Source organism: Medicago truncatula, chromosome 6 (genome assembly GCF_003473485.1).
Source record: "Medicago truncatula cultivar Jemalong A17 chromosome 6, MtrunA17r5.0-ANR, whole genome shotgun sequence".
Classification (NCBI taxonomy): domain Eukaryota; kingdom Viridiplantae; phylum Streptophyta; class Magnoliopsida; order Fabales; family Fabaceae; genus Medicago; species Medicago truncatula.
The window spans coordinates 33,022,320-33,050,022 of record NC_053047.1 but is presented as its reverse complement, the minus strand read 5'-3'; the positions used below and the strand labels follow the sequence as shown (position 1 = coordinate 33,050,022).

The following is a 27,703-nucleotide window of genomic DNA, read 5'->3' as shown; positions in this document are numbered from 1 at the left end:
TATTCATAATACAAGGGGATAAAACCTCCAAAACACAATAGAACTATCAAGATGGGTTCAAAAGGAGTAGTACAAGAAGGTTTAGTCCACCAAAGATGGGACACGAAAATAGTATATGAGTGTTTTTTTATTATTTCATTTAGTCTTGTACAAGAACATATGTAATTAAAATTCAAAGTATATGAGTTTTTTTTTATTATTATTTCATTTAGTCTTGTTCGTTATTTGATTAATAATTGTAGGATTGTAGGAATTTTGAAATCCAACAAGTTTATTAAACCATTGCTCGCCTCGGTGTGGAACTGAAAGATCGAGAGATAAAGGAATAGAGAGAGTATATGAGAATGATAGATTCAATGGGTTGGATTTAGTGTTTAAAGGCACTTATACGATTTGGTGGGTTCATATGATCCAACGGTAGAAAAAATTGGTCCATCATAAACCAATATTTTCGTGCGTTCATTTTATACAGAACCCTAACCAGCTTCAAACTTTAGATGCTATACAAAAAAAAAAAAAAAAAAAAAAAAAACTCAGTTTTTCGCTAGAATAGATTTATTATTGTTGTTGAATGTGGAACTAGTAAATATGACTGATTAATTACTTAGGATAGATATAAATTAATTAAACAACAAAATTACATTTATGAATTGCAACATTAATTTGTTTGCTTGTCTCCATTTTTTTTTTTTTCAACTTCTATTTCAACCCACCATTTCACTTTTTGATTACCAATTTTTATCACATCTCCAAAATATGCAATGGAAATATTTCAAGTATAGCTAGCTAGCTATGGTGCAGGAAACCCGTTGCATCTTTTTTAATCACTTTAAACTTCTTGTATGTAGCAATTGTCTTTTGTACTTGATTGAAATTGAAAGGGGAAGAACTTTTCTACGTTTCTTGGATAACATGATAAAAGTGAATACTTTTTTATAAAATTCAATAAATATTTCATAAACAATCAACAACATTCATTTAAAGAGTGAATATTGTTTGGTTGAGCGGTTAGATTGAAAATCACGGTGAATCACCGTGATTTTGTGAAACTACAGAGTGTAACTTTTGTCAAAATCATGATGGTTGATTGTAATTTTACTAATTTCACTGCTCAATCAAACCTACACTAAGATATATATAGCATGTTTGGATACACGTTTTGGTTACATTTTTCACGACCCAATGTTGTGTGGCCATGATATCTTCAAAGTTTTAATATGTGATGGCTTTTGACATTAAACGATGATGTGGTAGTCTAAATGAGTTTTAATTATCATCACATTGAATTTTCTTAGAATTAATTGAAAATGTTGAAGTATTTCATTGAAATTATGTGTATGTTTGAAATTTTTAGATTTGATAGGCTCGTTTAAGAGTAAGTCTATTGAGTAATGTTTTACCACTCAAGTCCTATTAAATAATGTTTTACACTGGACTACCACATCATCGTTTAGTATGATATGTCATCATAAGTAACGATTAAGTGTGTGTTTGGTATCAGGGTGGATATGTTAGAATTACGATGATCCGTGTGATTTTGTAGAAGCTATAGTGTTGGATCATCGTGATTCTGACATATCCATTCTAATATCAAATATAAGCTAAAGTTACAGGAGGAATAATATTGACTAGCACAGTAAATTCAGGTATAAAGTTACCTATATATTTACTTATTTCCTATATGTTGGAACAACAATTGAGAGGTATCTTGAATATATATTCTTGACTTCATATGGTGTACGATATATTCAGCAATATAGTTGAGTATTTATGGGGACAAAAACTACAATAATGCACTGACAAATGCCAAAGAAGGGGTGACATGTTATGGTTTCCACTCAACTCTTTGCCTGAATCCTCCATACTAGTAAAGCTATATTGCCAGCTGAGTCATCAAGAACCTTCTTCTTGTTTTTTTGGTAGGGACTACATTAGATTAAAATCTACCTATATGCCATTTAATTCAAACATGTCATGCTATAGTTACAAACCATTGCTCAAACTAAGGTAGCAAGATGCCCTACTCAGTCAGCACTATCCATAGTGATATTTTGTAACAACAATATCATTGATTTCATAGTATTACAATTGTTTGCAGTTAGCATTTTTTTTTTAAAGCAAAATTTATTCAAATCAATTCAAAGAGAGTAGAGAGAGGGTTAATCTATAATATATTTTGGTTTTTTCAGCTTATGTTACAAATGACAGGTTAATCTTTAATATCTTTTAGCTTCAAGAAAAAAAAAAAGATGTTGAGAGACGTTTTTAACACCCACCCAAGAGAGCATGCACCGTCTAAAAAAAAATGCACTCTTGTGGTTAGATTCTTCAACTAACAAAACCCCTGTTTTGAAACTTATTCCTACATAAAATAACTAAATTGATATTTTCTTTTTCCTTATTCTAAACGTTCCTAGGGTTTCCTCATATGAGATGCTTGGGAAGAGGATTAAGTTTGCCCTTGCGAACAGCTTGATGCACTATCTCCCTTCAACTTTTTGAGCGAAATGCGGGAAAATAAAAGGAAAGAAAATTCATGGACCGACCCCATCGTCTCCACTCCGTGGGAACTACGAGATCACCCCAAGGACGTCTTCGGCATATAGGGGTCGCGGACCGACCATAGAATCCTGTTAAAAAAAGTAGAACACATTAATTTATTTATTAATTGACTTTTTTTTTTCTCTCTTTAATCTTTTGTTTATTTTTCATTTTACTACAACCGACTGAATTTCTTACAAAACCCATGTGATTAGATTGGAACAAATATTCCCTTGTTCCCATTTTAAAGGAGCACTTACTCTTTTGTAATTACCTTTTACAAGTATCATACCAACAAGAAATATTAGAATTTGCTAGGAACGTATCAAATGAATGGGGGTGTAGGTTGCTTTAGAGCACCCTCCACATAAGATTTATTCTAGTTTACAAGGGTTAAATTTTCAAAAAAAAAAGTAACGCAAAGGCAACAAATAAAAACTACAAATGAAAAGGAAAGGTGTGACAAAAGAGAAAAGTGTGTAAAAACTAAAAGAATATTGACAAAGAAAGAAGCAAGGAGAAAAGACTTTGATAAAAGGGGGAGAAACTTTGGATTATGAATGTTGTCCCCCAATATTCCAAAGTTGTCCATATCAAGATCAAATTATCAAACCCCACTATATTAACTTAACTTATGTTCAAAAAGCATAGAATGTGTATCTTAAGCCTCATCCTCATTTTATTTGACATGGTTTGGAATGAATTTATAATTTTGAAGGAAAATAGTTCATGGACACTCATATATTCCTTTGACATCTTGAGAGAGAATTAAAAAGAGCGATGAGATAAATGTGATATGTTGGTTATGTGATGAAAAGAGATAGAGATAAATAATTAAGATAAAAAATTCATAAAAAAATAGAGATAAAAAAAAATAAGATGGTAAATAAATGTTTGAGAAATTATAAATGTACAAATATCATTGCTCACTTTTAAAATATTCATAATAATTAAGCTTCTTGTTCCACTTTAATTAAGCTTTGAAAAAACTAAGTAGAAGTGTTTGCCAAGTTGATATTCTATATAGTGTGGGCACTATCCATAAAGGAAGAAAAGTGAAATTAGTTTTAGTTGACTAAAACAACAAATGAGAAATCATTCTTTTCTCTCAAAAAAAAAAAAAAGGGAAATCATTCTTTAGAATAATATTTTTCATGTAAGCTGCTCTTACTTTACACTAACAACTTCAGTGATAATATAGTGATTATTAGGCTAGACATTTTATGTGATTTTTTGGATTCCAAACCATAATATCTCATTTATTTTTTAAGAATGATATCTCATTTATGTGTATGAGTTTTTTGGTTGTCGCTCTTTTTACACACACAAAGATAAGTATTGTGATTGCTTACATTTTATTTTTTTAGACAACGTACGCAAATAATCATCAATATGACATTAGTAAGTTTAAAACGAAAATATTTTGTAGTACTTATTTTCTTAAGCAAATTAATGTCATATAGACAATTTGATTTAGGGGTTGATATTCTAATTTCGGACTCTTCACTTCTCTTCATTTAAAATGTGTTCAAAATGAGTGAACCTCAATTTTTTTTTTGGTCAAGTAGCCTAGTGGTTAGAAAAATTCACGTTAATGATGAATAAGTGAGGTGTCTGTCTGGAGTTTGAACCTCAGCCCCTGCACATATTGTGAATTATCCCTTACCAAATGAGCTAAGCTCATGGCTACGAGTGAGCCTCATTTATTATGTTGTTATTTGACAAAAATAAATAAAAAATAATACTACCTCCGTCCCTAATTATAAGACCCTTTTGAGAATTTTTTTTGTCCCTTTTTATAAGACCCCTTTTCTATTTCCAACTACATTAATTATTTCTTTACATACATGCCCCTATTTATTATACATCTTTTTCTTCAATCAACAATAGATATAATGTTGAAAACATAAGTCAACCCTCTTTCTTAAAGGATAAAATTGTAAAAACAATAGTAATTACAAACATATTTAATACAAATATCCACTATCTTAATTCCCGTTATTTTTTCAAAAGGGCCTTATAATTAGGGACGGAGGTAGTAATATCTTATAGAAATTTTATGTATGCGGATAGTTTATTCCATTACATCACCGGTACCTAGCTAGCTTTTTCCTAAAGCATAAATCCAAAGGTACCTAGCTAGTTAGTGCACTAAAAAGTTTTATTATTTTGTTCCATGTGTATCCATTGTTTTTTAAAAATATTTTATACATGAAAATATATCAAGTATTATTCTTACAAATATTTTTTGTCCAAACCATAAATGAGATCATTGAAGTCTTAGATAGGCTAAACCATCGGTCTTAAAGTTAATTAGCATAATTATTTTGATATTTTACTCAGGAATCGAACTCTATAGAATTGAGCCTCAAATTTTTTGTTATATGGTGGGCCTAAACCAAACACTTGTTACAGAGAGTTTCTCTATGGAAACCCTCTAATTTCTCAAAAATGCAACATGAAGGATCAAAGGAATGATCTTCCTTATCCTTATTTAGTGTCCTCTTCTGGCGTCTACACCCACACATCCTCCTCCCCCAAAGTAACCCTATCAATAAGAGCCAATAAATTTTGAATTATATTTCCTTCCCAGTGAAATGGGTGTTTCCTCCAACAAAGGTTCGAAGACAACCCCCCCTAAAGCCGACAAAAGGAATAAGACAAGGGTAGGTCTCCGATCCATCTCTCATTCCAAAAACTAGTCTTCCTCCCATTAGCCACCCTATTCGTGAACTAATTATCCCCTACACTTTCCTCCAAAGTCATCAAATCCTTCCACCACCCCGAGGTGAACCTTGGCTATCTAACCCCCTCTAGCGGTGTAAAACTACTAATATTGTCCCCATACTTTTCAACCAACATGATTTTCCAAAGTGATAGCTCCTCTTGAAGTAAATGTCATTACCACTTAGCCAAGAGACTCATGTTCACCACCTTCACTCACATCTCTAACCCTTAAACCTACCTTGCTTCTTGGTTGACAAACCTTCGTCCAATTAACCCGACAAATCTTTTGACCACCTCCATCAACTCCCCAAAAAAAAATCTCTTTGAATACATATCACCATTCTCACCACTTTTGCTGGAATTTTCAAGAATGACAAAAAGAAGATAGGAGTTGCATTCAATAAAGAGTTAAGAAGTACAATTGTACCTTATATACTCACATATTTGCTTCCCCACGAGTTAAGCCTAATTCTCAATTGATCTAAATTGACTCCCAAGTCGAAACCTTTTTTCGATTGGCTTCCACCGGCAACCCAAGTACTTGAACGGAATATCACCCACTCTACAATGCAAGAAACCACAAGTACTTGAACGAGACATTAACGCCTATCAATGAACTTTTGTGGAAGTTCACTTTCAACCCGGAAGTCATTTCAAAACCTCTCAACAACACTTTAAAATGATTAGAATATGAATATTTTTTATATTAGTTACAAGGATGACTATTATTTCTATTTTGTTTTTTTTTTTTTAATTAAAGCATAACTACTGTTTTATGTGACCGTTATTTACAACTTAAATAGAAGATAATTCTTCTTTCAAAAATTTGTATTTTTTATTAAGGGTCAATTTTTAATATTAGAGTATAACCTCCAATTTAATTGGGACTACCATTTTAATACATCTTTGTTCATTGATGAGGCACATTTAACAAGATAATAATTTTGTAAATTAGCTAGCTACAATCAAGATTTTACATTTTTACTAAGAAATGATAGTTCATTAAAAAAAAAAAGGGAAAAACAAATACAAAGATAGAAAAAGTAAAATAAATTCTTGGCTTCCTCCTATTCAAATTCTCGTGATGCTTTTCTACTCCTTTAACACTTTTTTATCTTTCTCTCTTTTGTGTGTGGCATGCTCAACAATCTTCAACCAACCAAGTCATTGCATGGAATATGCCATCACCACACGTGAATCTTATGAAATCATATCCATCATTTCATTTCATTCATTCATTCATAGCCCCATTAAAATGTAGTACACAAGAGTAATGGGTAATGCAATCAACATTCCAAAAATGACACTGCATTCTCACCAAAATTATTATCATTGGTTAGCATTAAAAGAGAGAAAATTTAAGTAAAATAATGAAGGGTAGGAAAAGAAAATTCTTAATTATTGAATACTCACCCTGTGCTTAGAATATCAGGATGTACATTATATTCTTTAGCAAAGACAAATGGGACAATTCCTTGTGGAAGAGCTGCCTGTTGTTTTTTTGGTAATTAGATGCCAAATTGGACAGACAAACAAACATGTTAAATGTAGTTCCAACTGTTTGTTGTACAAATATGATTACAAACACTAAAGATATATATATAAATCATCAATTTTAATATTAAGATATATTTTTTATATGGATTTAAATTTAATTATTTATTATGAACCGATAATGAAAATAATTAAGGGTTAAATATGTTTTTAGTCCCTACAAAATCATGAGTTTTCAAATTTAGTCCTATAAAATTTTAATGGTAATTTTAGTCCTCTGTGATATTGTAGTTTGTAAGAATAGTCTTTATATTTTGAATTTTTTTATACAAAAAATGGGTATTTAGTCCTCCAAAATATGCTTATAAAAATGTAAGTAAGGACTAAAAGTGAATAAAATTTTTGTAGGGACTAAACTTCTTTTTTTTTTTTTTTTTGAGAGACTAAACTTGAAAGCTTGTAATTTTGTAGGACTAAATACATATTTAACCTAAAAATTAATTATTATTCAAATAGCATCTCTTCATATAAATATATATTTGGGTAAATATTTGAGAATGTAATACAGAAAAGTATACCATATATATGATTAGATATATGTATAAAATATGTTTACACAATCAATTATTATACTCTTTCGTCATAATATATCAATTGAATAGTAAGAATTTGACTTTGTAATCTCGACTCTCGAGGGTTGAAGTTCAAATTCATCGGCGATAGTTGTATCTCGAGGGTTGAAGTTCAAATTTATCAGCGACGGTTGTAAAATGATTATTTATGTCAAGTTATTTAAAAATCACTTTATTTGCAAAGATACCATAGTGCATATATTTTTGTACCAATAAATTCCAACCACTGAAATTTATTTAATTTTTTATTTAAACAACAATAAACTAACTTATCTTGGCAGACCTAGATACACACACTACACAAATATATAACTATATAAATGTTATAAAAGTGAAAAAAAAAAGGAGAGGAATTTTTTGGAGGGTATGCAATGAATATTGTATTGGTTATGTAAAAAGGGAACATAAAAAAGAAGACAGAGAAAAGAAACAAGACCTGAACAATGGCAACATGAAAGAGAACACCTTTGAGTCCAACAGCAAATGAAGCAGCTGCCATGACAGCTGGACCAACAAGGAATCTCACACCCATTGAAAAAGCTGCAATGGAATTTCCACATGCTATGATTTTTGGTTGCAAAGCCATGAACAAACCTGTCATAACAAGCATGCCAAAGAGGAGGCAAAGCATGCCAATCAATTAGTATCACCACTATCACTATATATATCTTCAGTCAATCATATTTCTCTTTGTGAATCATCTTTCATCATCACTACCACCACTAACCACATCTCATCACATCATAAACTTGCCAAAAAGTTATCATAAAATTTAAAATAGGAGTAAATAATAGTAAATAAATTTATTAAAATTATAAAAATATATCTAAATGTGTCTTTTATTAATCAATTTGATCTTTAAACCGTGTTTTTTGGCACACAGCAAAAGATCTTCCGACATCTGAATACCTCTACTTAGATCACAAGTTTGTGTTACCAAGTTCGGCATTTAAACCATGTTTTCTGGTAGTTAGTTTAATCATCTAATGTATCACTTGTTAGTCAGGGTCAGGTTGTAACATATTATAGAAAAACTGATTTTGAAATTCTATAATTTATAGATTAATTTTTTAAGATTTTTTTTAGAAAAGAAGCTTTTGTTGGTTGTTTACTATAGTAAAAATTGATTTTAAAATGATCAAATATGATTTTTGAAATAAAAAAAGTCAAAAGATTATTATTATTAGAAACAAGCTTTAATTTATTTTTGTTCAGATTCTTATTTTTATGAAATTTGTAACAAACATGTGAATATTTATATAAATAGTTATTTTTCCAAAAAAATGGATTTTTTTTCCACACAAAAAAAATAAATGTAACAAACAAGCCTTCAATTGTATCAGATTTTTTTTAGCAATAAGCAAACTTAGAGATATTTTTCTAATTTCAACATATTTAGAGAGTAAAATTATAGGGTCTAACAAAGTTAAAAAAATTAAAATATCATACACTCCTTAAAAGAGTGAAAAAAGATTGAAAAAGTAACTAGCACATTATTATTATCATAACATTATACTGTTTACTTTTTCTCTAGTTATCACACACACTCCACTCCACCTTTGCTTGTTTGCTTTTGTCAAACAAAGCATTTATTAATAATGATAACAATAATTAACAAAATTAGAATGGAATATCATAAAAGATATTTTATGCTTTATCTTTTACTTTTTCAGGAAAAGAAAATGTCAGAACAAGTAAAAATATTCTGTTTTAAATATTTATTTTGAATTATTTCTCAGTCAAATTATTTTTGATAGAAAATAACATAAAGAAGAGATAATAAACTGACCAAGACTGAACATAGCCATGCCAAGTCCTGCATCTGACAGAATGGAAATAGACTTTGCTATAATGGCAGGCATTTCAATATGATACCTGCAATATACAACACAACCAAACTATAATCAATCAAAATGGAATCAATATGAAGAATTTGGTTCTCCTGTCGTCAACGATTGCACGCATTCATGTAGTAAACATATCAAACGGTTCAAATATCAAATTTAGTATTTAAATTTAAAAAAAATATGAATTATTTGATTTTGATCAGATGATCTCAATGCGCTGACTACATAAATGCTCACAATTGATGCGGTAAAAATGTAACCACCTGATCATAAATTAACGGCCAAGATCTTTTAAAACATAAATTAGGTGATTAGGGTAAAAAAAAACATAAATTTTTTACATGTGTAATGTGGAAGATATGCATAGATTTTCATGAAAAACATACCTGAATGAAACCAAAGACCAAGTGAGACCAATTAAGCTAGAATAAGTGTTTGGATTTCTGATAAGTTTTCTCCAAACCATAATCAATATAAGCCTTGTCATCACACTAGCTGGTGGCATAACTTTTGATTTTCCATCTCCACCTTTCTCACCTCCTTCATGTTGATTCATTTCCCTTTCCATCCCTTTATTACCAAAGCTGAATTCATCTTTCTCCAAATAGTCCTCTTGAGTTTCTCTATGACCCTCCACTAATTCATCAAACAAAATGAAAACCAACATAAAAATCAAACTAACATGTAAAAAATCTAACTTTAAGGCCTCTTAGAATTCACTTATTTAAACTTATCTACTTGTATAAACACCTGTGATACTGTTTCGGAAAACATATGAAGATAAAAACTATTTTCATATGATGAAAGCTTATTTTCATAGACTGAAAATAGTCAATGAAAGGTCCGTAAACTATTTTCAGCTTATTTTCATGATAGCTTATGAAAACATATTATAGCATAACATGAACAGCTTATTATAATAACAACTTATACATAAGTACTTATACTAAAACACTTAAATAAGTAGGTTATCCAAACAAGGTCTAAGAAGGTAAAGGTAAAAAAAGAAGAAAGAAAAAAACCAACCTTTTCCAGGAGACACATTCAATTTAACTTCTTTCTGATCATGAGCACCAAAGTCATGTCCACCAAACACATCAGAGACAGGTGAAGCACTAGAACTCCAAACAAACATATGAAGATCTTCTTGTTTCTGTTGACTTTGACCATTACTCTTCTTAGCATTAACACTAACATTAGAACCAAGATTTTTGCTACCATTATTATTATTAGTAGGAGAAAACATTCCTGGATTAGGTGCAGGATAGTTTTTGAATTTCTTAGCATTATTATTAGCTTCTTCTTCATAATTAGAAGGTCTTGGAGTAACACCTCTTGAATTAGCAGATAAACCATAGTTATTAACAACATCATTAGCACCAAAGTTTGAGTTTCTTCCATTTCCACCACCCATCATAGAATAAAAATCAGTATGATTAAAACTAGAACCTCTTGGTGTAGGGTTTCTAGAAGATTGCAAAGAGTAAATTTCAGCGTTAGTAAGATTAGAAGGTCTTGGAGTATTTGAAGAAAGACCTTGTGATCTTCTTGAGTAAATATCTGATCTTGAAGCATTTGATTTTCTAACAGTGATATGAAGTTTACCATCTTCTTTGATTTCAGCATCAGTTTCCAATGGTGTTCTACCATCCAATGACATGACATCAGAATCAACATGGATTGAAACAATGGAACCAGCAGTGTCAGGAAACTGTTCAGAAATCAACAACCTTGCTCCTCTAAACTCAAACATGAAAAGCATCAAAGTATACCAAATGATACATTGAAGAACAACAATTTGTACCATTAAACTACCTGAAAATTCACCATACATTCCTTTAAGTAAAGGAATTCCCATAACCAAAGTGTTTGGAAGTGTTGAGAGTGAAAAGAGTGTTATAGTCCATTCTAAACAACCCCTTTTGGAGAAATTGCTCCAAATAGCAAGAAGACATAAGATTATGAGTTTTTGAAGTGTATCAGCTGCTAAAAACCTAAGGTTCATTTTGTAAGGATTGTTTGATGCTATGAAATGGAATGAAAGAAGTGGAACTGCAAAGAGTGCAACAAAACGGTTGATTCCTGAACATTGATCAGGTGAAAATATTTTCCACCATTTTACTGATCCATAAGCTAAGATCATAGCTACATAAAGTGGCACCATTGCTGTCATGACATGGTAGAAATCTGTTAAAGTGATCATGTTTTTGAGTTGAGGTTTGAAGAAGAAAGTTTGAGTTTTAGTGGAAGAAGAATAAAGGGTAAGAGAGAAAAAAAGAGTTTGAAGTTTGTGTTATGAGAGATAGGGTTGGTGGTTGTGATGATGAAAAGATGTATAGATATAGGGAAATGAGAAAGAGAGCATGTGGTTTATTTGGATTTTTGAGGTAGTGGGGTGGTGTGTGTATGCAGCAGAATATAGCAAATATTTTTTGAGTTTTGAGAGAAGCTAGCAAATTTGCACTTGCAGTCTTCAAGGCATAGAGAGGATGGCAAACTTTTTTGCTTTTATTTTAGGATCTTGTTAACTTGTATTATAATCTATGAAGCACGGATACGGACATTGAATACGACACAGATACTGACACGTTGACACCGTTAATAATTTGAGAAAATTACATAATTTAGTGTAATTACAAATGTCGGTATTGTGTTGGTGTCCGACACGACACGTGTCCGACACCAGAACACGCATGACCTGAGAAGTGTATGTGCTTCATAGATTCTAATGTTAAGGATTTTAAAAGAAACAATTTTACATTGATATGAACATTTTTTTTAATTTTTGAAACATTACATGTACGACCGTTAAAATAATAATATTACTATATTAAGTGTTTTTAACATGTGTCTTTAGAACATGTCAGCTCGAGAGAGAGAGATGACAAAGTACATGTATCTTCTAATTTGGTCTATAAAATATAAAAGTCATTTTGAGTTCTTGAGAAACAAAAATAGAACAACTTTTTTTAGAGGAAACATGGAACAACTTAATGTATGTTTGATTTCAATTTTGGATGATTCTAAATGTATAGATTTGATTTTGATATGTTTGTTTGATTTCAAGAATTATTGATTTTGTTTTCGGAATTTATTCAAATTTGAAACTAAAATTTGGAGTTTTTTATTCTAAAATCGACTTTTAAATTTAAATGTTTGTTCAATTCACTTTTTATGGAATGTATTTAAGCATTAAATATTTTACGATCAACTTACTTTTAACATAAATCAATTTTCTAAGATAAATTTATTCAAACAAAGGAAGAAGACATCAAAACATTGAGTCTCAGAACTACGTAGTCCGGGTTTTATTTTTTCAAAGATTTAAATTTATTTATATTTTTTTCAAATACCTAATTTGATCTCATAGTTTTTCTTAAACACTAAAAGTTTTTCTTGAAACTAAAATAGGTCTTTTCTCGATTATTTTGAAGTTTTGTTGGGTTGCTTTTTGTTTTGAAGTGTGTTTGGATTATGGGTTTGGGAAAGGAATGGGACTAGTGAGAGGTATTTGATGTGTGTTTGTGGCTATCTCTTTCTATACACCTTCTATGGGACCTATATTTGTCGCAAAAAGCATTGAAAAAGTATTTTGGGTTGAGGTGGGGATGTCTCCTTAAGAACTTGTTTTAGAGAATGCTTTTTAGTTTTGTAAAGAGGTGATCCTCTTTTTCTCTGGATCTATGGTTACTTTATCAAAAAGAAAATCAAATAAACATTAATTAAATTGATTATGCAAATTCAGAGAACACTAATTCACATCATATGACATAATAATACATCTTTCAGTCGTCGCTCTGCTCGATTGAGAATTGCATCTTGAAAAGTTCGGGAAAATATTTATTTTAGCCTGTAAAAAAAGTTAATTAATTAATGAATTGTTAATAATTTAATATAAACGACAGTCAATCTTCACGGCACAAGGTGTATCATTGAAGACCGTCCAAAAGTTATAAACAAGTTCAGATAGAGCAAACAAAAATCAACCAATGCCCGCACAAAGGAACGGGGCCTGACACCAATCATGAAAACAATAAGGAAATACAGTAAATTTAGCCTTAAACCACCAAAAAGAGAGAAGTTTAATAGTCTCCAACATTTGATAATGAGAACGTTCTTGACCACGAAAAATCCTGTCATTCCTTTCTTTCCATATCTCCCATACAGTTGCAAACCAAATCAAATGCATAAGTGAGCATCTTAATTTTCCGTAACCTGAAGAAGTGCCAAACTGATGAAAATGATCCACAATGTTACCCGGATCCGCAGAATAAACACCAAGCCAATTCCGAATAAGCTGCTAAATATGACCAAAAAGAGTACAAGATAAAAACAAATGAGTCTCGGACTCCTGTTGACCGCAACCACTAATACATAGTTGAGCCTCAGAAGGAATAATACCTCGACGAAACAAATTTGTTTTAGAAGGCAATCTATGCCGAAAAAGACGCCAAGCAAACACCGACACCTTCATCGGGACATCCTTTCTCCATAAGAGAGCCGCTAGAACATTATTAGTGGGAGGTGTCCTATCAATGATCGTAAGATAGGCCACACTAACCGTATACCCCTCCACAGGATCAGGAGTCCACGTCCAGACATCTTCAGTATCAACCTGCAGCAAAGCCGTTAGCAATAAACTCCTACACTCCACTACCATCTCCTCCTCCCAGTCCCACATTCTCCGCCTCCACTTCCACGCCTCCCCTCCAATCTTCCACCCCCAACTGAACATTTGAGCAACAGTAGCCAATTTATTTTCAGACAAATCATATAAACGACTAAACCTGACACAAGAAGGAACATCATCAACCCACCTATCCAACCAAAATAAAGTGTTAGCACCGTTTCCAACATGTACGCTTAAGTTTTCTGGAAACCAACTACCCAACACGGACGCATCACCATCCCGGATGCTAGCTATATCCCTCCACCACACTGACCCATTCCTATCACCACGCTTCAGCCGCCCCCCCACAAGGCCATATCTAGAAGCCAAAACTCTAAACCAAAGGCCCTCCCTATTTACCAATATCCTCCAACACCACTTACCTAACAAAGACAAATTAAACGCTTATATTTCATTTTGATTTCTTCAAAAAAATTGTTAATAATTTAGCGTGCAATGTTCCACATTATGATCCTATCTGATTTAAGACATTAACATTTACAATTTTGCGCAGAGAATACTCAATTCACACACATAAATTATATAGTATTTTTTGTTGTTGTTGGTGGTAGAGAGGAGTGAAGTAGGAATGGTCATCGGCAATTAGAGTAAGAAATTCATCAAAGCCTCTCTCAAAAACTTGCAATTGTTGGACCTATTTTTTTTTTTTTTTGGTAGTAAAAGATATACTAACTAGGAGTGTGAATTTTCAAAATAACATTAGTCATATATTATTGTATATGTAAATCTTGAATATAATATTTGATCTTCTTAATCAATAATGTGTGATTGATATATATATATATATATATATATATAGGTTTTCAAAACAGACTTTTAGGATAAAATAAGGTTTTCAAATCAGATTCTTTAGGATAAAATAAGGTTTTCAAAACAGACTCTTTAGCATAAATTCGGCTTAGATGAGTTGTAAAAAAATAATAATAATATATGTTTTTCGTGTTCCTTTTTAATTGTCACATTTACAGAAGAAACAAATTATTTTATTTATTTGCCATTTTCAAATTTCAATTAAACATTAATTATTATTCTGTTAATGTTAATCTTAGTTATTTATTGCAAGGAGAAATACATAAAATTCATTTTTATTTTTGATAAATCATGAAGTGTGGAGAAAAATCATAGAGAGGAGGGGACATCTCAGCTATGCTGGCGCCCCATAATCTCAATAATTATCCGCAACACACTTCTAAATATCATCAATAAAATAAAAGAAAAAGAAAAAAATACAAAGTAGTTTGAACCAAGCCAAAACCAAACCGAGAGAAAAAATAAAACAAATAAAAAAAATTAGAAAATAAAAGATGCAATAAGCCAAGGAGGTTTTTTTTAGAATCAACCCTTCATCAAGTATTATACAACTGAATTTTAAGAGCTTGTTTATGTAAAGTTTTCCTCCTTGATTTGGAAATCATCTTTCTAAAAGACTTTTCCTTTTGGTAGAGCTCTTCTTCACTTGGTTGTTGCCGCCTCACCCTCCTCCAAAAAGTATCGGACTATCTCCAAGTCCTCCAAAAATGTTAGAAACAGTTGTGTCCACAAGGTTGTTGCTTGGAGTGGAAGACAATCTGAGTTATGCCTATATATATATATAGGGTGTTGGTTTTCAGTTCTAACAAGAGGTAAAAAGTGAGGCAAACTATAGTTTAACAAAAAAATGAATCCTTAGGAAATCAAATGTTAAAGATCGGCTCCTTTCGGGATAGAAACTAGGGTTGGCAAACAGTCCCTTGGCCACCTAAAGATTGGTTCCTTTCGAGATAGAAACTAGCGTTGGGAAACAGTCTCTTGACCACCGAAAGAGATTTAGAAAAATAGTAGAAATTAGGGTTACTTAGAGAACTTGTTGAAGACTAATTTTTTGTAATCCTTGTATTTCTTTGTAAGAAACTCTTTGACAATGAATTAGAGAGATCTCTCTCTTTCAAAGTATGTTAATTTGGACTGAACTGGTTAAATAAATATCGTCGTGTATTTCTTCTCATTTATCTTATTTTATTGTTTGTGCTTTTTAATCACTTTTTTTTGTTGCCGCTAATTTTATTCCACACATTAAAGTATTGATGTGAGTTTTGTTTGAATTGGCAACAAATTATCTCTACAAACGGAGGGTTTTGTATAAGATCAATTCCATGGTAGAAACCCACATGAATGATAATAATGTTTGAAATAGAGCATAATTCATATTTATTTTATTTTGAGATCGATCTAGTGGCCAAAATAGATTACAATAAACATGCATGGGAGGGGAAACCATTTTATTTGTTATTGGCCTATGGATCAACTCATAAACTGTGACAAACTTTGCTTAGTGGCAGGTTTTGGTATACTTTGCCACGGCTCAAACCATAACTAAAGAGTTGTTTTTGGCACTATAACGACCAACATCTGTTTAGAAATATCAATTTTAATTTGGATTCAATCTTCATATTGATCAAAGTTATGATTAATTAATCAATTTATATAAAATTAGTTTAGGAAAAAGTTGGATGAATTGAGACGAGTGACACAAATCTAAAACACTAGAAAAGATAAGTCCATATGTGACTTCCAAAAATTGGAGGGCAATTAGAATAGAAGACAAATGAATGAGGTAAAGAGGATGAAAACCAAAAATCTTCACGTGCATGCAAATTGTCATTTTCTCAAAAATATCTTGCCACTTCCAAGAGCTTGGGGTTAATCGTTAGGTGGGATTATAGGTCACTCCACAATGTTATGTTTTTATTTATTTAGGATAAAATAAAATAAAAACGTGAAATAGAATCCAACTTTGTATGTTTCATGTTTATGTCTAAAGTAGAAATAATTAAACTTCAAATTAGTTGAGGATAAGAATATTTTGATTTGGGAAAGAAAACATATAGACGAGGGCAATGTGTCAATGTTTATCTATATTTTGTTGTATGATGCGACTCGGTTGATTAAGTCTATGATTGAGAAAAATTTATTTCGATTAAATTGAAGCTAATTATTTCTACCAATTTAAACATAAACATGGAACATGGAACATAAAGTTTAAGATAAAGTGATATATGTGTGAATGCATTTATGTATAGTGAGATCAACAATAAATTTTAGTATAAAATTCTTTAAAAAAATTGTATTAAAATCAATTTTATAATTTGAGGCTACAATTTTTTTTTTCCTAATACAAATTTAGGATAAGGTATGATGCTATACTAAGAACGGATTGAAGATCTTTTCTGAAGAGCATTTATATAGGTATTTACATATATCTCTTTCTAAAGATTCTAACGAAGCTTAAATTCAGAATCTCTCATATTCAAAATTGTCCTTTTACTATTAGATCAAACCATTAGAATTATAAGGTACAATTTCTTTTCTTTTTTTTCCTAATAAAAATGTAGGGTAAGGGACGATGTCGTGGTACAGAAAATCTTCTGATTGAAGACCTTCTCAAAAGAGCATTTAGAAAAGTATTTATATTTATCTTCCTCTAAATGTGTTAACGAAGCTCGAACTCATAATCTCTCGAATTTAAAACTTGTCTTTTTACTACTAGATCAAACCTTTGAAATTAGAAGCTACGATTTCTAACTTTAAGTAGAATCGGTTCTTGAGGCAAACTCAATTCAACTTTAGATAAATCAAACATGAGAAAATAAATTTTATACATTTAAAATCATTTTTAGCTCCTCCAAAATGGAACCAAACACACATTGATTATTTTCTCAAAATAAAAATGATGAATTGTTTACTTGAATCAACAACAGGGTTCTGACTTGGGAGACATGTTGAGAATTGATTACTTGAATCAATAAAGCTGCGAATTATGAGCAGAATAATAAATGTTTATCACACACCGTACACAAACATCTCTTGCTAATTGCGATGCATTGCATTGCGTGGTGTGTTAAACAATTGGTACACGTATGAAGCATCATCTCTGCAAAATGCAGAAACTTGAAACAATCGAGCAAATTCATTGTTGTTATTATTACTTTCTGCTACAAAATTATGTTGCAGGTGACGCAATGGTGTGTGTGAGCATCATTCATTTTATGCTTTCTTCATTCATTTATCCAATAGATGGAAAGTATACTGAGGACAGCATTACTCTTTTTATTTTACTTAGCAAGTGCATTGTAAATAATTTTTTTTTTTTTTTTATAATAATAATATGTTATGTTTATGCTTTTTTTAACAAGTTAAAATGAGATATATTACGACAACAAATTATAAATTACAAATAAAGCGAAAGTACAATAAATTAGCCGATGCACAGACAAACAAACGGGCTCGACAACCACATATCAAAATTTAGATGAATATTAATATTAGTAGTCTTCTGATGAGTCAATAATTAGTGATTTTAATATATTATTTGAGTCTATTTTATTTAGATTATTTGTTTTTATTTCCTTTTTCGAACTATTTTACTTCAATTGGAAGTTATTTAATTTCAGGAATAAATATTTTAAAGATTGAGTCTTGCAGCAAAAGAAATGAGATTTGGAGCTGATTCAGACTAAAAATACGAAGATTTGGTGCAAAAATATGAATCCCCCAAGTCAGAAGCTTGGCACGGCCCGTGCCATCAGCCACACGGCCATGCCACCAACCCAGAGCCCCTTTTTGCTGCCTGGACAAGCTGCCTATTAGTTTATTTTTGACCTAAAGCCCGTGGTTTCTTGTGCAACACTTTAGTGATTTATTTCTTAGGGCTTAAGTCAATGTTGGACTATAAATAGAGCAACCATCAAGCTTGTATAATCATCTTTTGTTCTCTGAAATTAATAGTGACAATTGTTTTCTTTGAATAAAAGTTCTTCTTTTTATTATTTTATTTTATGTTCTTCTCCTTCTTCTCTTATATGTCTACGATGAACATGAGTGAGTAGACTCTTCTTATCTTGGGATTGTTGGATGAGTCTAATGACATAATCATAATCAAATCAAGCCTCGAACCTTAATTTTATATAAATCTAATTTCTAATCTAATTTCACTGTTTTTATAATGAATTAACAAATATCAAACTCATAATGCGACAACGGAGGGTTAGTATTTGTTAATTCATCATCATAAATATCAAAGCGAAGCATCGAAGGAAGAAGTTTTGATATTGGAACAAGTGAAATTAGACAAGGATTGCAAAACATGAGAATAGTCTAGCAAACCTTGAGACAATAAAAGTTTCGTTCTTCAAGGATTATAATAGCAATCAACCATGAGAATAGGCGTGGTTGCTAGAGGAACATACCCACTAAAATAAGTTTCGTTCTTCAAGGATTCTAATAGCAATCAATCATGAAAATAGGCGTGGTTGCTAGAGGAACACACTCACTGAAACCGAAAGGAGATGTCATAGGCTTAAGAGAAACTTGTCTTTAGAAAGTAAGTCCAACGTAAAGTTCTAGGTTTAGGGTTTGGTTTGTGAAGGGTTTGTCACTAAGATAGACCAATAATCCAAAGGCGCTTTTTATTATTACTTTTAAACCGTTAAAAATCCCAACTTTTCAACTAAACTCTCTTATAATCATTCTTAAAAGTTAACTGAATTAAACAACTCCATGTTGGAACGATAATCTCTTATTAATAATCGATAAACCGTGCACTTGCGGATTTACTACATCATCTTCATCCACCAAAAGGAATGTAACTTCACTTTATCTAGAAATTAATGGATAGGACTTTCGATGTTCTTAAATGTTCTTAAATATTTTGTTGTTCCTTTCATTCCACAAAACTCAAACACAACAAAGTCATACAAGCTGCAAAAGGGAACGACGAGCTCTCAATCCACTTGAAGAATAAGTAAACTGAATAGCATGCTCCTGAAGGTAAGACAGATCGGCCGTAGAAATGCCAAGTCAAGATCGTGAAAGGCCCCACAGAGAAGCGAAGCAAGGACAAGACAAAACAAATGTTGAATTGTCTCTAACCCTCCACACCCAGTCACATATAACTGATTATCCTTCGCCGGTAACCTGTTTTGTAGGAGTCTCCAGGACAAAATCGAAACCTTCAAGGGAACATGTTTATGACAAACAAAATATGTAATAGCATGAGAGCTTGGGGCCTCCTGGTTAGTGCGCATCTTGTACACACCCCTGATCGATTAATCGCCAACAGGATCAAGCGGGCACTATAACTGATCTGTAAAATGAGTGTTTTTAAAACATTTGTTAAAGAATCCAAAAATAAAAATAGTTTGAATCAGGTATTGTTTAAACTTTTAAAGTATTGTCTGCATTTTTTCATAAAATTATATTATTTCATTCATCAATATCGGAATAAATACAAGATAATATCAAATCATGGATACAATATTATCGTGAGTTTAACTCAATTGGTATGAATAATCCATAAAATATTCAAAGTCAGAGGTTCAAATTTCAGTCACCACAAAAAAAAAAATCATGGATGCAACTAAGATACAATTTTCACTCGTGTGAGCAACAACGTTGACTTATTGCTTTACAAAACTTATCTTAAAATATTAATAACTTGTTAGAAGCACCTTTCAACTAACGTGATTATGTGATTTTAATTTTAGCGTCTTATATTTCTCTTCCATAGTGTATGTTTGCATATGCTGTGAAATTTTTTGAATACATATTTAACTAGAAACTTGAACATAGTTGTAACTTCTACCTTCGACCAGAGATTCAATCCACCAACCATAGTTCCAAATGATCGTGTAATTTGGTAGTATCTTCCCAATTTTCTCTTAAGTTTATGCATATGTTATATCTTTCAAATTTTAAATTTAAAAAAAAAGTTTGGAATTTTTAATTAGAATTTCATTCACTTTCACTTATACAGGCAATTTTGGTGTTTTATATTTTAGACAAAAGTAATGTTGGCTATGAAAGTTATGAGTCACATCAATAAATGATATCGTCCTCAATTCCCCTTTCTTTCAGTGCTTGGTTGTAACTTACATGGTAAGACCCAATAAAACTTCAAGTCCATTACACTCTCGGATGCCTATAGAAGGGGGACTCCACTACAATTCCAGGTAAGTTCGTTCTCTCCCTAAAACCTTACATTCTCCTTGTTTCCCACCTGACTTAGGCATCAGAGCACATGTGCAGGTAGGTACCACCCCTTTCGCCTCACTGACAACGGGATTTTCACCATGGATTTTGGCAAGCATAGAGATGAGTGTTGTTGGCATTGCTCTTTCTAAAAGAACCATTCTCAAATTGGTGGAGACTTATATATATGGAGTCTTGTTAACGAATGCCTCCGGACACTCTTTAAACATTCAAAATTAGAAAATTATTCTTTAAAAAAGTCAAACAGTTCAATTTTCAATGCATTGAATACACACGTTTTTATAAAAAGTTAAAATTTAAGACTCTTAAAGAGTGCCTTGCAGGCACTCATTAACATTTCTCATATATATTTCATCCAATAAAAAAGTGAGTGTTGAAAAGAGTTTAATAAAATGAGTGTTGCTAGCATTTATGACAACTTTTATAATAACGGTTTTTTGTTTTGAGTAATAATATTTGAACAATCATTTATGACAACTTTTATAAGGTTATAGGTGTTCTTTTTATAAGTAAATTGCTTGAGCTTATTTTTATTTTGGTCCCAAAAAAAAAATTGATTTCCGTCTCTATAAAATTTAAAAGATTTGGTTTTGGTCTTTTCATTATGTTGTATTCTTTAACTTGTTACGTGGTCATCCCAAATTGAAATGCAATAATGTATGTGACGTTGTATGTTGCTTTTATATGAGTGTGGTGTTATATGTTAGTATATGACAAACTTTTTTAGTAGTCTATTAGATAGAAATTTATTCATGTTTCTTACATACTGCAATGTCATTATCAATTAAACTATGTTGACAAGAATATAACATAAACTTTTTTATTTTATTTTTATAGATAGATGAAATGACAAATAATCATTGAAATTCACACACATAAGTGGAAGGGCGAGCCGTCGGGGTTTAAACTCCTACCACGATGTCCGACCTAGCAATTTTGGCCTAGAAACTTTTTATTAAATCTTAAAATGAATTATATTTATATTTTATATGTCCTAAAATAATTTCTTAAGATAAAAACGACAGTTATTTTAGAAGGATAAGAAAACTGTGTACACTGATCAAAAATCAAAACTAGCTTATTTTAAGGATGAAAAGTGGTAATTTTATTTTGAAGAAATGAACCATGCACATCTGAAGTGGTTAATTTTTTTTTGAAGGGATCACTAGATTATTTTTTGAAACGGTCAATATTAATATCGTTAGTAATTGTTATCATTAGTTTGAGAGTGAAGATTAAACTCAACTTTGTCAATTCACTCTTTTAATTATTTAATATCGTTAGTAATTGTTACCACCAAATCAATTTTACATCTGTATAATTGAACATATTTATTCTACATATTTTTTGCATTAATCCGTTCGGTTTTTATGGTAAAGGAGTCATAGAAATCGGAAGTTTGGTCAAAAAATAAGTAAAGTTTAATAAAAAAATTGTTCCTTAATAATTGAACTCGTGTCTCTCGAACAATTCGTCTCAAAAAAAACTCATTAACTACTAGAATCAATCACTTAGTTATATATACACCGACCAGAGATCTAACATAAATACCTAAATATATACCCCCTGTAACTATATGTTTGTCTATATGGATATGGAACAAGTGAGACATGTATAAAATGATAATGTCTATGTGAGAAAAAGTGTTTTGGGGGAATATTGAAGCAGCATATGCTGGGGTACCATCATTGTGTTTTAGACTTTTTCCCCATATAGCATCATCATGATCATGGTAAAAATCTTACATTACTGTCACCGAATATTTACATTTACATAAAGATAAGATGCATATTGCATTGCATTAGTCTCTATGCTAAATTAGAATTACACACTACATATATCAAACTAACGTGTGATAATTATAATGATGGGGTTTAACATATAGATTTCATGACAAATAATGTCTTTGACCTAAATAGAAGCTCCCCTATAGGATCATACTAAGTGACCGTTTCACAATAATCTCCTCAACAACTAGAAAAAAGAAATCTTTAATTGCATGTTTCATCATAAAAATCTCCAAGTGTTAAAAGCTGAATTCTTTTTTATGGCTTTCGTCAAATGTTATTTCTCTTCCGTTTGGTTTTTATGATTGGTGGAGATATCCACTATCTTGTATGAGTTAATTTTTTAGATTTATTTTCTTGGGTGCGGACATCTCTGTTAGGTGCCTGTTTTTTGTATCAGACATTGGATGGTTCATCACTTTAGCACACTTTATGCGGGGTGAATTACTTCTCTTTTGAGTAATATATTCCATTTTGATTTATTAAAAAAATAAAATAATTCCAAGTGTTAATTCATAACACGATTAGTATATATAGATATGTGTTAGTAGCCGTAGAAAATGGTAACATCACACCCCTTTACTCTTTATCTTTGAGTATTCAAAATTCAAACAAATGATATATAGGACATAAGGATTAAACATGAGAGAGAATGAGTGAGAGAGAATCATAAACAATCGAGAAAAATTTTGAGGATTTTAATTGAGAGAGAGAATTCATTTTCAATAAATGTGTACTTTATAAAATAGAAATAATCTTATTTCTTTGCTCTTTTGTCACTCCTTCATTGGTAGCTCACACAAAATAGAAATACAAATTTTATAAAAGAAAATCGCAATTTTGTTTTAATTTCAATTTTATTATGGTAAGTACATATAGCTATATATATTTTTTTAAATCGCGTATTTAAATTCTTACACAAATATAATAGGAAAAATTATAATTTTATTCCTTCAACTTAATTTCAGGTAACAATTTGGTTTTTTTTTTTTTTTTTTCATTTTCGTCCTTTTTGACCATTTGCATATAGATTTTCAAGCTTAAAATTCATGTTTTAATTTTTTTTATGGCCTCTCAATCTTCAAATATAGGATCCTCGTCTATGTTTGCATATAAATATTAGATTTGAAGCTTGAAAATACAATGCATATTGACCAAATGGACAAAATTAAAATGAAAAAAGATAAAGGACCAGACTGCTACTTGAAATTAAGTTAAAGAACTAGTAATTTTGCCAATATAATAATTGTGATTTTCAATATTAAATTTCTACTGAGTTACTTAACATTTGCTTTATTACACAAGTTAACAAGACCCAAGTTAAATGTATATATGAAATATACTAAATATGCTTATGCTTATGTTTATACCAACTTATACTCCTATGTTAATACCCCCTCGGTTAGCATGACGAAATTTCTATTTACGAAGTTTGTAACTAATGCCCCTTAGACACTAGTTAAGCGAATGTAAGTGTGCTTCTTATGCTTATCAACTAAACTCCTATGCTAATACCCCTCCCCTTTTTCTAGAAATGATAGCACAAGCACGCTTTGAAGTCAATGATGGAGGCCAATAGGATCAACAGAGAATGAAAAATAAAATAAAAATCAAAGTAACTTGGATCCAAACACTGATTGGTATGTCAGTCATACAATTTCTAGTTATTCTAATTATAACATCAAATTCCATGCTTAGATGAACGCAATGCAACAGTTTTTTTGTTCCCTAAGAGATTAAATTGAACGCACGCATTCGATTAATTTATTCATTTTTTCTATAATCTATAAACTTGTTTGTCTTATTAACCTCATGCATGCTCAACCCCCTTATTATTTTAATTTCCTTGGAAGAAAAAATAGTCATAAAATTGTTCCCAAAATTTCGTGCCCTTCAATATTTTTTATTGGCTACCAAGAAAGGGTGGCTAGTAGAAACTAATTTTTGAACATGGAATAAAGCAACGGTTAGGACATTCCAATATATACACCTCATCATGCTTTGGACTTTGTAAGAATTCCAAAGATCAAACACTCACATTTGAAACGTAGTTGTTTGTTGAGTTAAAATCAGACGGTCTAAAAGATGTAGATTTTTATTTTATATTTTAAAATAACGATGTTAAACATGAAGCGTTTAATTTTGATCTTACAACTGTTTGAATGTCAAATATCATTGACCGCTTGAGCCCACTCTATACGAAGTTAAGCATTATAGATTAATATATTCTTTCTTTATTATTGTTACTTTCCTATGCTCACCCCAAAGTATTTAATTTCAAGTCCCCAAAGTTTTTTCAATTTGAGCAAGCATGGAGATAAATTTTGCCGCAAACATGTTTTTGATGTGGTTGGATGGGAAATTTGATTGTAAATAAGGAGACCAACTTTTGGAAAAGAAAAGAATGCTGCACATAAAGTTCCTTTCATACTAGCTAAGGTTTGAAATTGTAGATATGGTAAAAGCACATTTATGTGGATTCACAAAGTGTTCAAACACAATATCCGATGTTGATTTTATTTTTGCTATTTTTTTTCAATTATTGGTTCTTTAGTTTTTCATAGGTTCTAATCCTGGAAAGTGGAAACTAATTAATCCTATTTGTGGTATTGTTAGACACTAAATATTAAGACATCTTTCAATTAAAATTTGAATATTGGTTCACCTTATTATTTACTCCCTCCGTCCCTAATTATAAGATTCTTTTGAAAAAAAAATTTGTTCCTTTTTATAAGATCCTTTTGTTATTTCCAACTACATTAATTATTTCTTTACATACATGCCCCTATTTATTATACATCTTTTTCTTCAATCAACAATAAATAACATGTTGAAAACATAAACTAACCTTCTTTCTTAAAGGATAAAAATGTAAAAACAATAGTGATTACAAACAACTTTAATACAAATATCCACTATCTTAATTCCCGTAATTTTGGCAAAAGGGTCTTATATATAGGGACGGAGGGAGTAGTATATTTCATGCTTATCAACTTTCGTTTATAATTATGGTTGTATTTTTTATTGTCAAGTAGTCTAGTGGCTTGATTCACATTATGTGCGAAGAAGTAGGGAATTCTGAGTTCGTACTCCGGAGGATCCTGTACATAATATTCCTGGTAAATGTATAAAAATGGTGAAGTGATTTATAACTCACTAAATTCACTATAAAATGTGTAAATATTGATTATAATTAGATTGCGCGTAGATAAATTAACTGAACAATTTAGAAAAATTAAAATTTAGGCAATTCAAATGCTTCAATTGAATTTTCTTCATTTCAAAAACTTTTTATTTGGATAGAAGAATTAATTTATTCATTCTTAAAATTTTAAGGACTAGTTTGCAAATTTTGAAAAATTATAGGCTCAATTGGTAATTTTTTAGAAACTAATTTACAACATTTGAAAGCCTGTAAAGATCAATTTGCGATTGTTTTTTAAAATTTGAAAAATATAAGGATAAATTTGCAAAGTTCAAAAAGAAATAGAAAAACCAAGATAATCTTTTTTTTTTTTTTTGTGGTGGCGGGATTTGAACCCGAACTTTACATATATTATGCATTGTCTCAACGAACTGAGCTAAGGCTCACGAGGACAAACTAAAATAATATGAACGAAAACAAAATATTTATGAATTTAAAATTTGTAGGAGAATAGGGCTTTGTTTGGTAACACAAAAAAGCTAGCTTATAGCTTGTTGGATTAGCTTATAAGCTTGTTAGATGAAAACGTGGCGTGTTTGGTAACAAGCTTTTTTCATGAGCTTATAGCGTTTTTTGAAAAGCTATTTCAAGTAGTTTTTTAGCTTATAGCTGGTAGCTTTTTATATTTTCTTCCAACTTTAAACCTATTAATTTAAATTAATTATTTTTTGGGTTAAATATGTTTTTTATCCCTATAAATATGTCAACTTTTCATTTTAGTCCCTCTAAAATTTTCCTTCAACTTTTAGTCCCTATAAAATTTTCAATCACAACTTTTGGTCTCTATTTTTAATTTAATTTTTGTATTTTTTTAATGAAATTGTGCAGAAATGTGTCAAATATTCTAAAAACAATTCCTAAAAAAAATTAGATTTTTTTAACAAAACACAAATTAAATATGAATTTTTAACCATAAACAATATAAAAATTCATATTAAATTCATGTTTGTTAAAAAATTGTTAATTTTTTTTGGAGTCATTCTTATAATATTTTGAATTTTTCTGAAAATTTTTATTAAATAATATGAATTCTACATATGAGTTTACTTTAAAAGAGAGACCAAAAGTGAAGATTGAAAACTTTATAGGGACTAAAAGTTGAAGGAAAATTTTAGAGGGACTAAAACGAAAAGTTGACATATTTATAGGGATCAAAAATATATTTAACCCTTATTTTTTTAATTAAACAACTATCCATGTTCATCTTTATAACTGCCCCATTTTGTCCCTTAAAAAAAATGTCACGTTGTTTTTTTTAAGGAGCACTTTATATATATATATATATATATATATATATATATATATATATATATATATATATGTGTGTGTGTGTGTGTGTGTGTGTATTTTTTTAAAGAAATGTTTTATATTTTGCTATAACTAGTCTATTGTACGTTGTAAAATTTTATATATTCTAGCTCACATTTTGTTTCCACCTTTCTCTTATTTTTGGGATTCATAAAACAGAGATCAAAATTGTCGGTGAATATTTTTTTAGGATTAAAGGTCGAAGAATTTTTTTATGGAGACTAAGACCAAAAGTTTGAATATTTATAGGGATCAAAAACATATTTAACTATAATTAAAAATATTAAAAAATAAATACATTACAAAAAAATGTGTGTGTCTATATATATATATATTAAAAAAAAATGTCATTTTATACTTATCAGCCACTTCAACAACTAATTTTACCAAACACATTATTTTTAATAAGCAAACTTTTCAGCTATAAGTTATCAGCTATCAGCTAG

The 27,703-nt window shown here is 30.5% G+C and overlaps 2 protein-coding genes across 2 annotated transcripts; both read right to left on the bottom strand.

The window, feature by feature from the left end:
• Positions 1-6,194: 6,194 nt before the first annotated feature.
• On the bottom strand, positions 6,195-11,742 carry LOC11427544 (probable auxin efflux carrier component 1c). The gene is made up of 6 exons (XM_003619781.4): positions 10,268-11,742; positions 9,628-9,877; positions 9,184-9,269; positions 7,831-7,988; positions 6,682-6,758; positions 6,195-6,574 (listed from the first exon to the last, which is right to left on the bottom strand). The coding sequence occupies exons 1-6, from the start codon at positions 11,442-11,444 to the stop codon at positions 6,508-6,510; spliced, it is 1,815 nt and encodes a 604-aa protein (XP_003619829.1). The 5' UTR covers positions 11,445-11,742; the 3' UTR covers positions 6,195-6,507.
• Positions 11,743-13,541: 1,799 nt separating this feature from the next.
• LOC112422838 (uncharacterized) lies at positions 13,542-21,097 on the bottom strand. Its single transcript, XM_024786527.1, has 2 exons — positions 20,947-21,097; positions 13,542-14,293 (listed from the first exon to the last, which is right to left on the bottom strand). Exons 1-2 carry the CDS (start codon positions 21,095-21,097, stop codon positions 13,542-13,544), a joined length of 903 nt encoding a protein of 300 aa, XP_024642295.1.
• Positions 21,098-27,703: the final 6,606 nt, after the last annotated feature.

Bases quoted from the DNA above. Each gene is read 5' to 3' on its own strand.
- LOC11427544 (XM_003619781.4), bottom strand. From the start codon at position 11,444: ATGATCACTTTAACAGATTTCTACCATGTCATGACAGCAATGGTGCCA. The intron at 7,989-9,183 runs GTCAGTTTATTA...TTGTTATGACAG, and splicing joins CATGGCTATGTTCAGTCTTG to GTTTGTTCATGGCTTTGCAA. The intron at 6,575-6,681 runs GTGAGTATTCAA...GTGAGAATGCAG, and splicing joins CCTGATATTCTAAGCACAGG to TGTCATTTTTGGAATGTTGA.
- LOC112422838 (XM_024786527.1), bottom strand. From the start codon at position 21,097: ATGGTTCTTTTAGAAAGAGCAATGCCAACAACACTCATCTCTATGCTT. The intron at 14,294-20,946 runs GTAAGGTTTTAG...TGTCTTTGTTAG, and splicing joins AGGTGGGAAACAAGGAGAAT to GTAAGTGGTGTTGGAGGATA.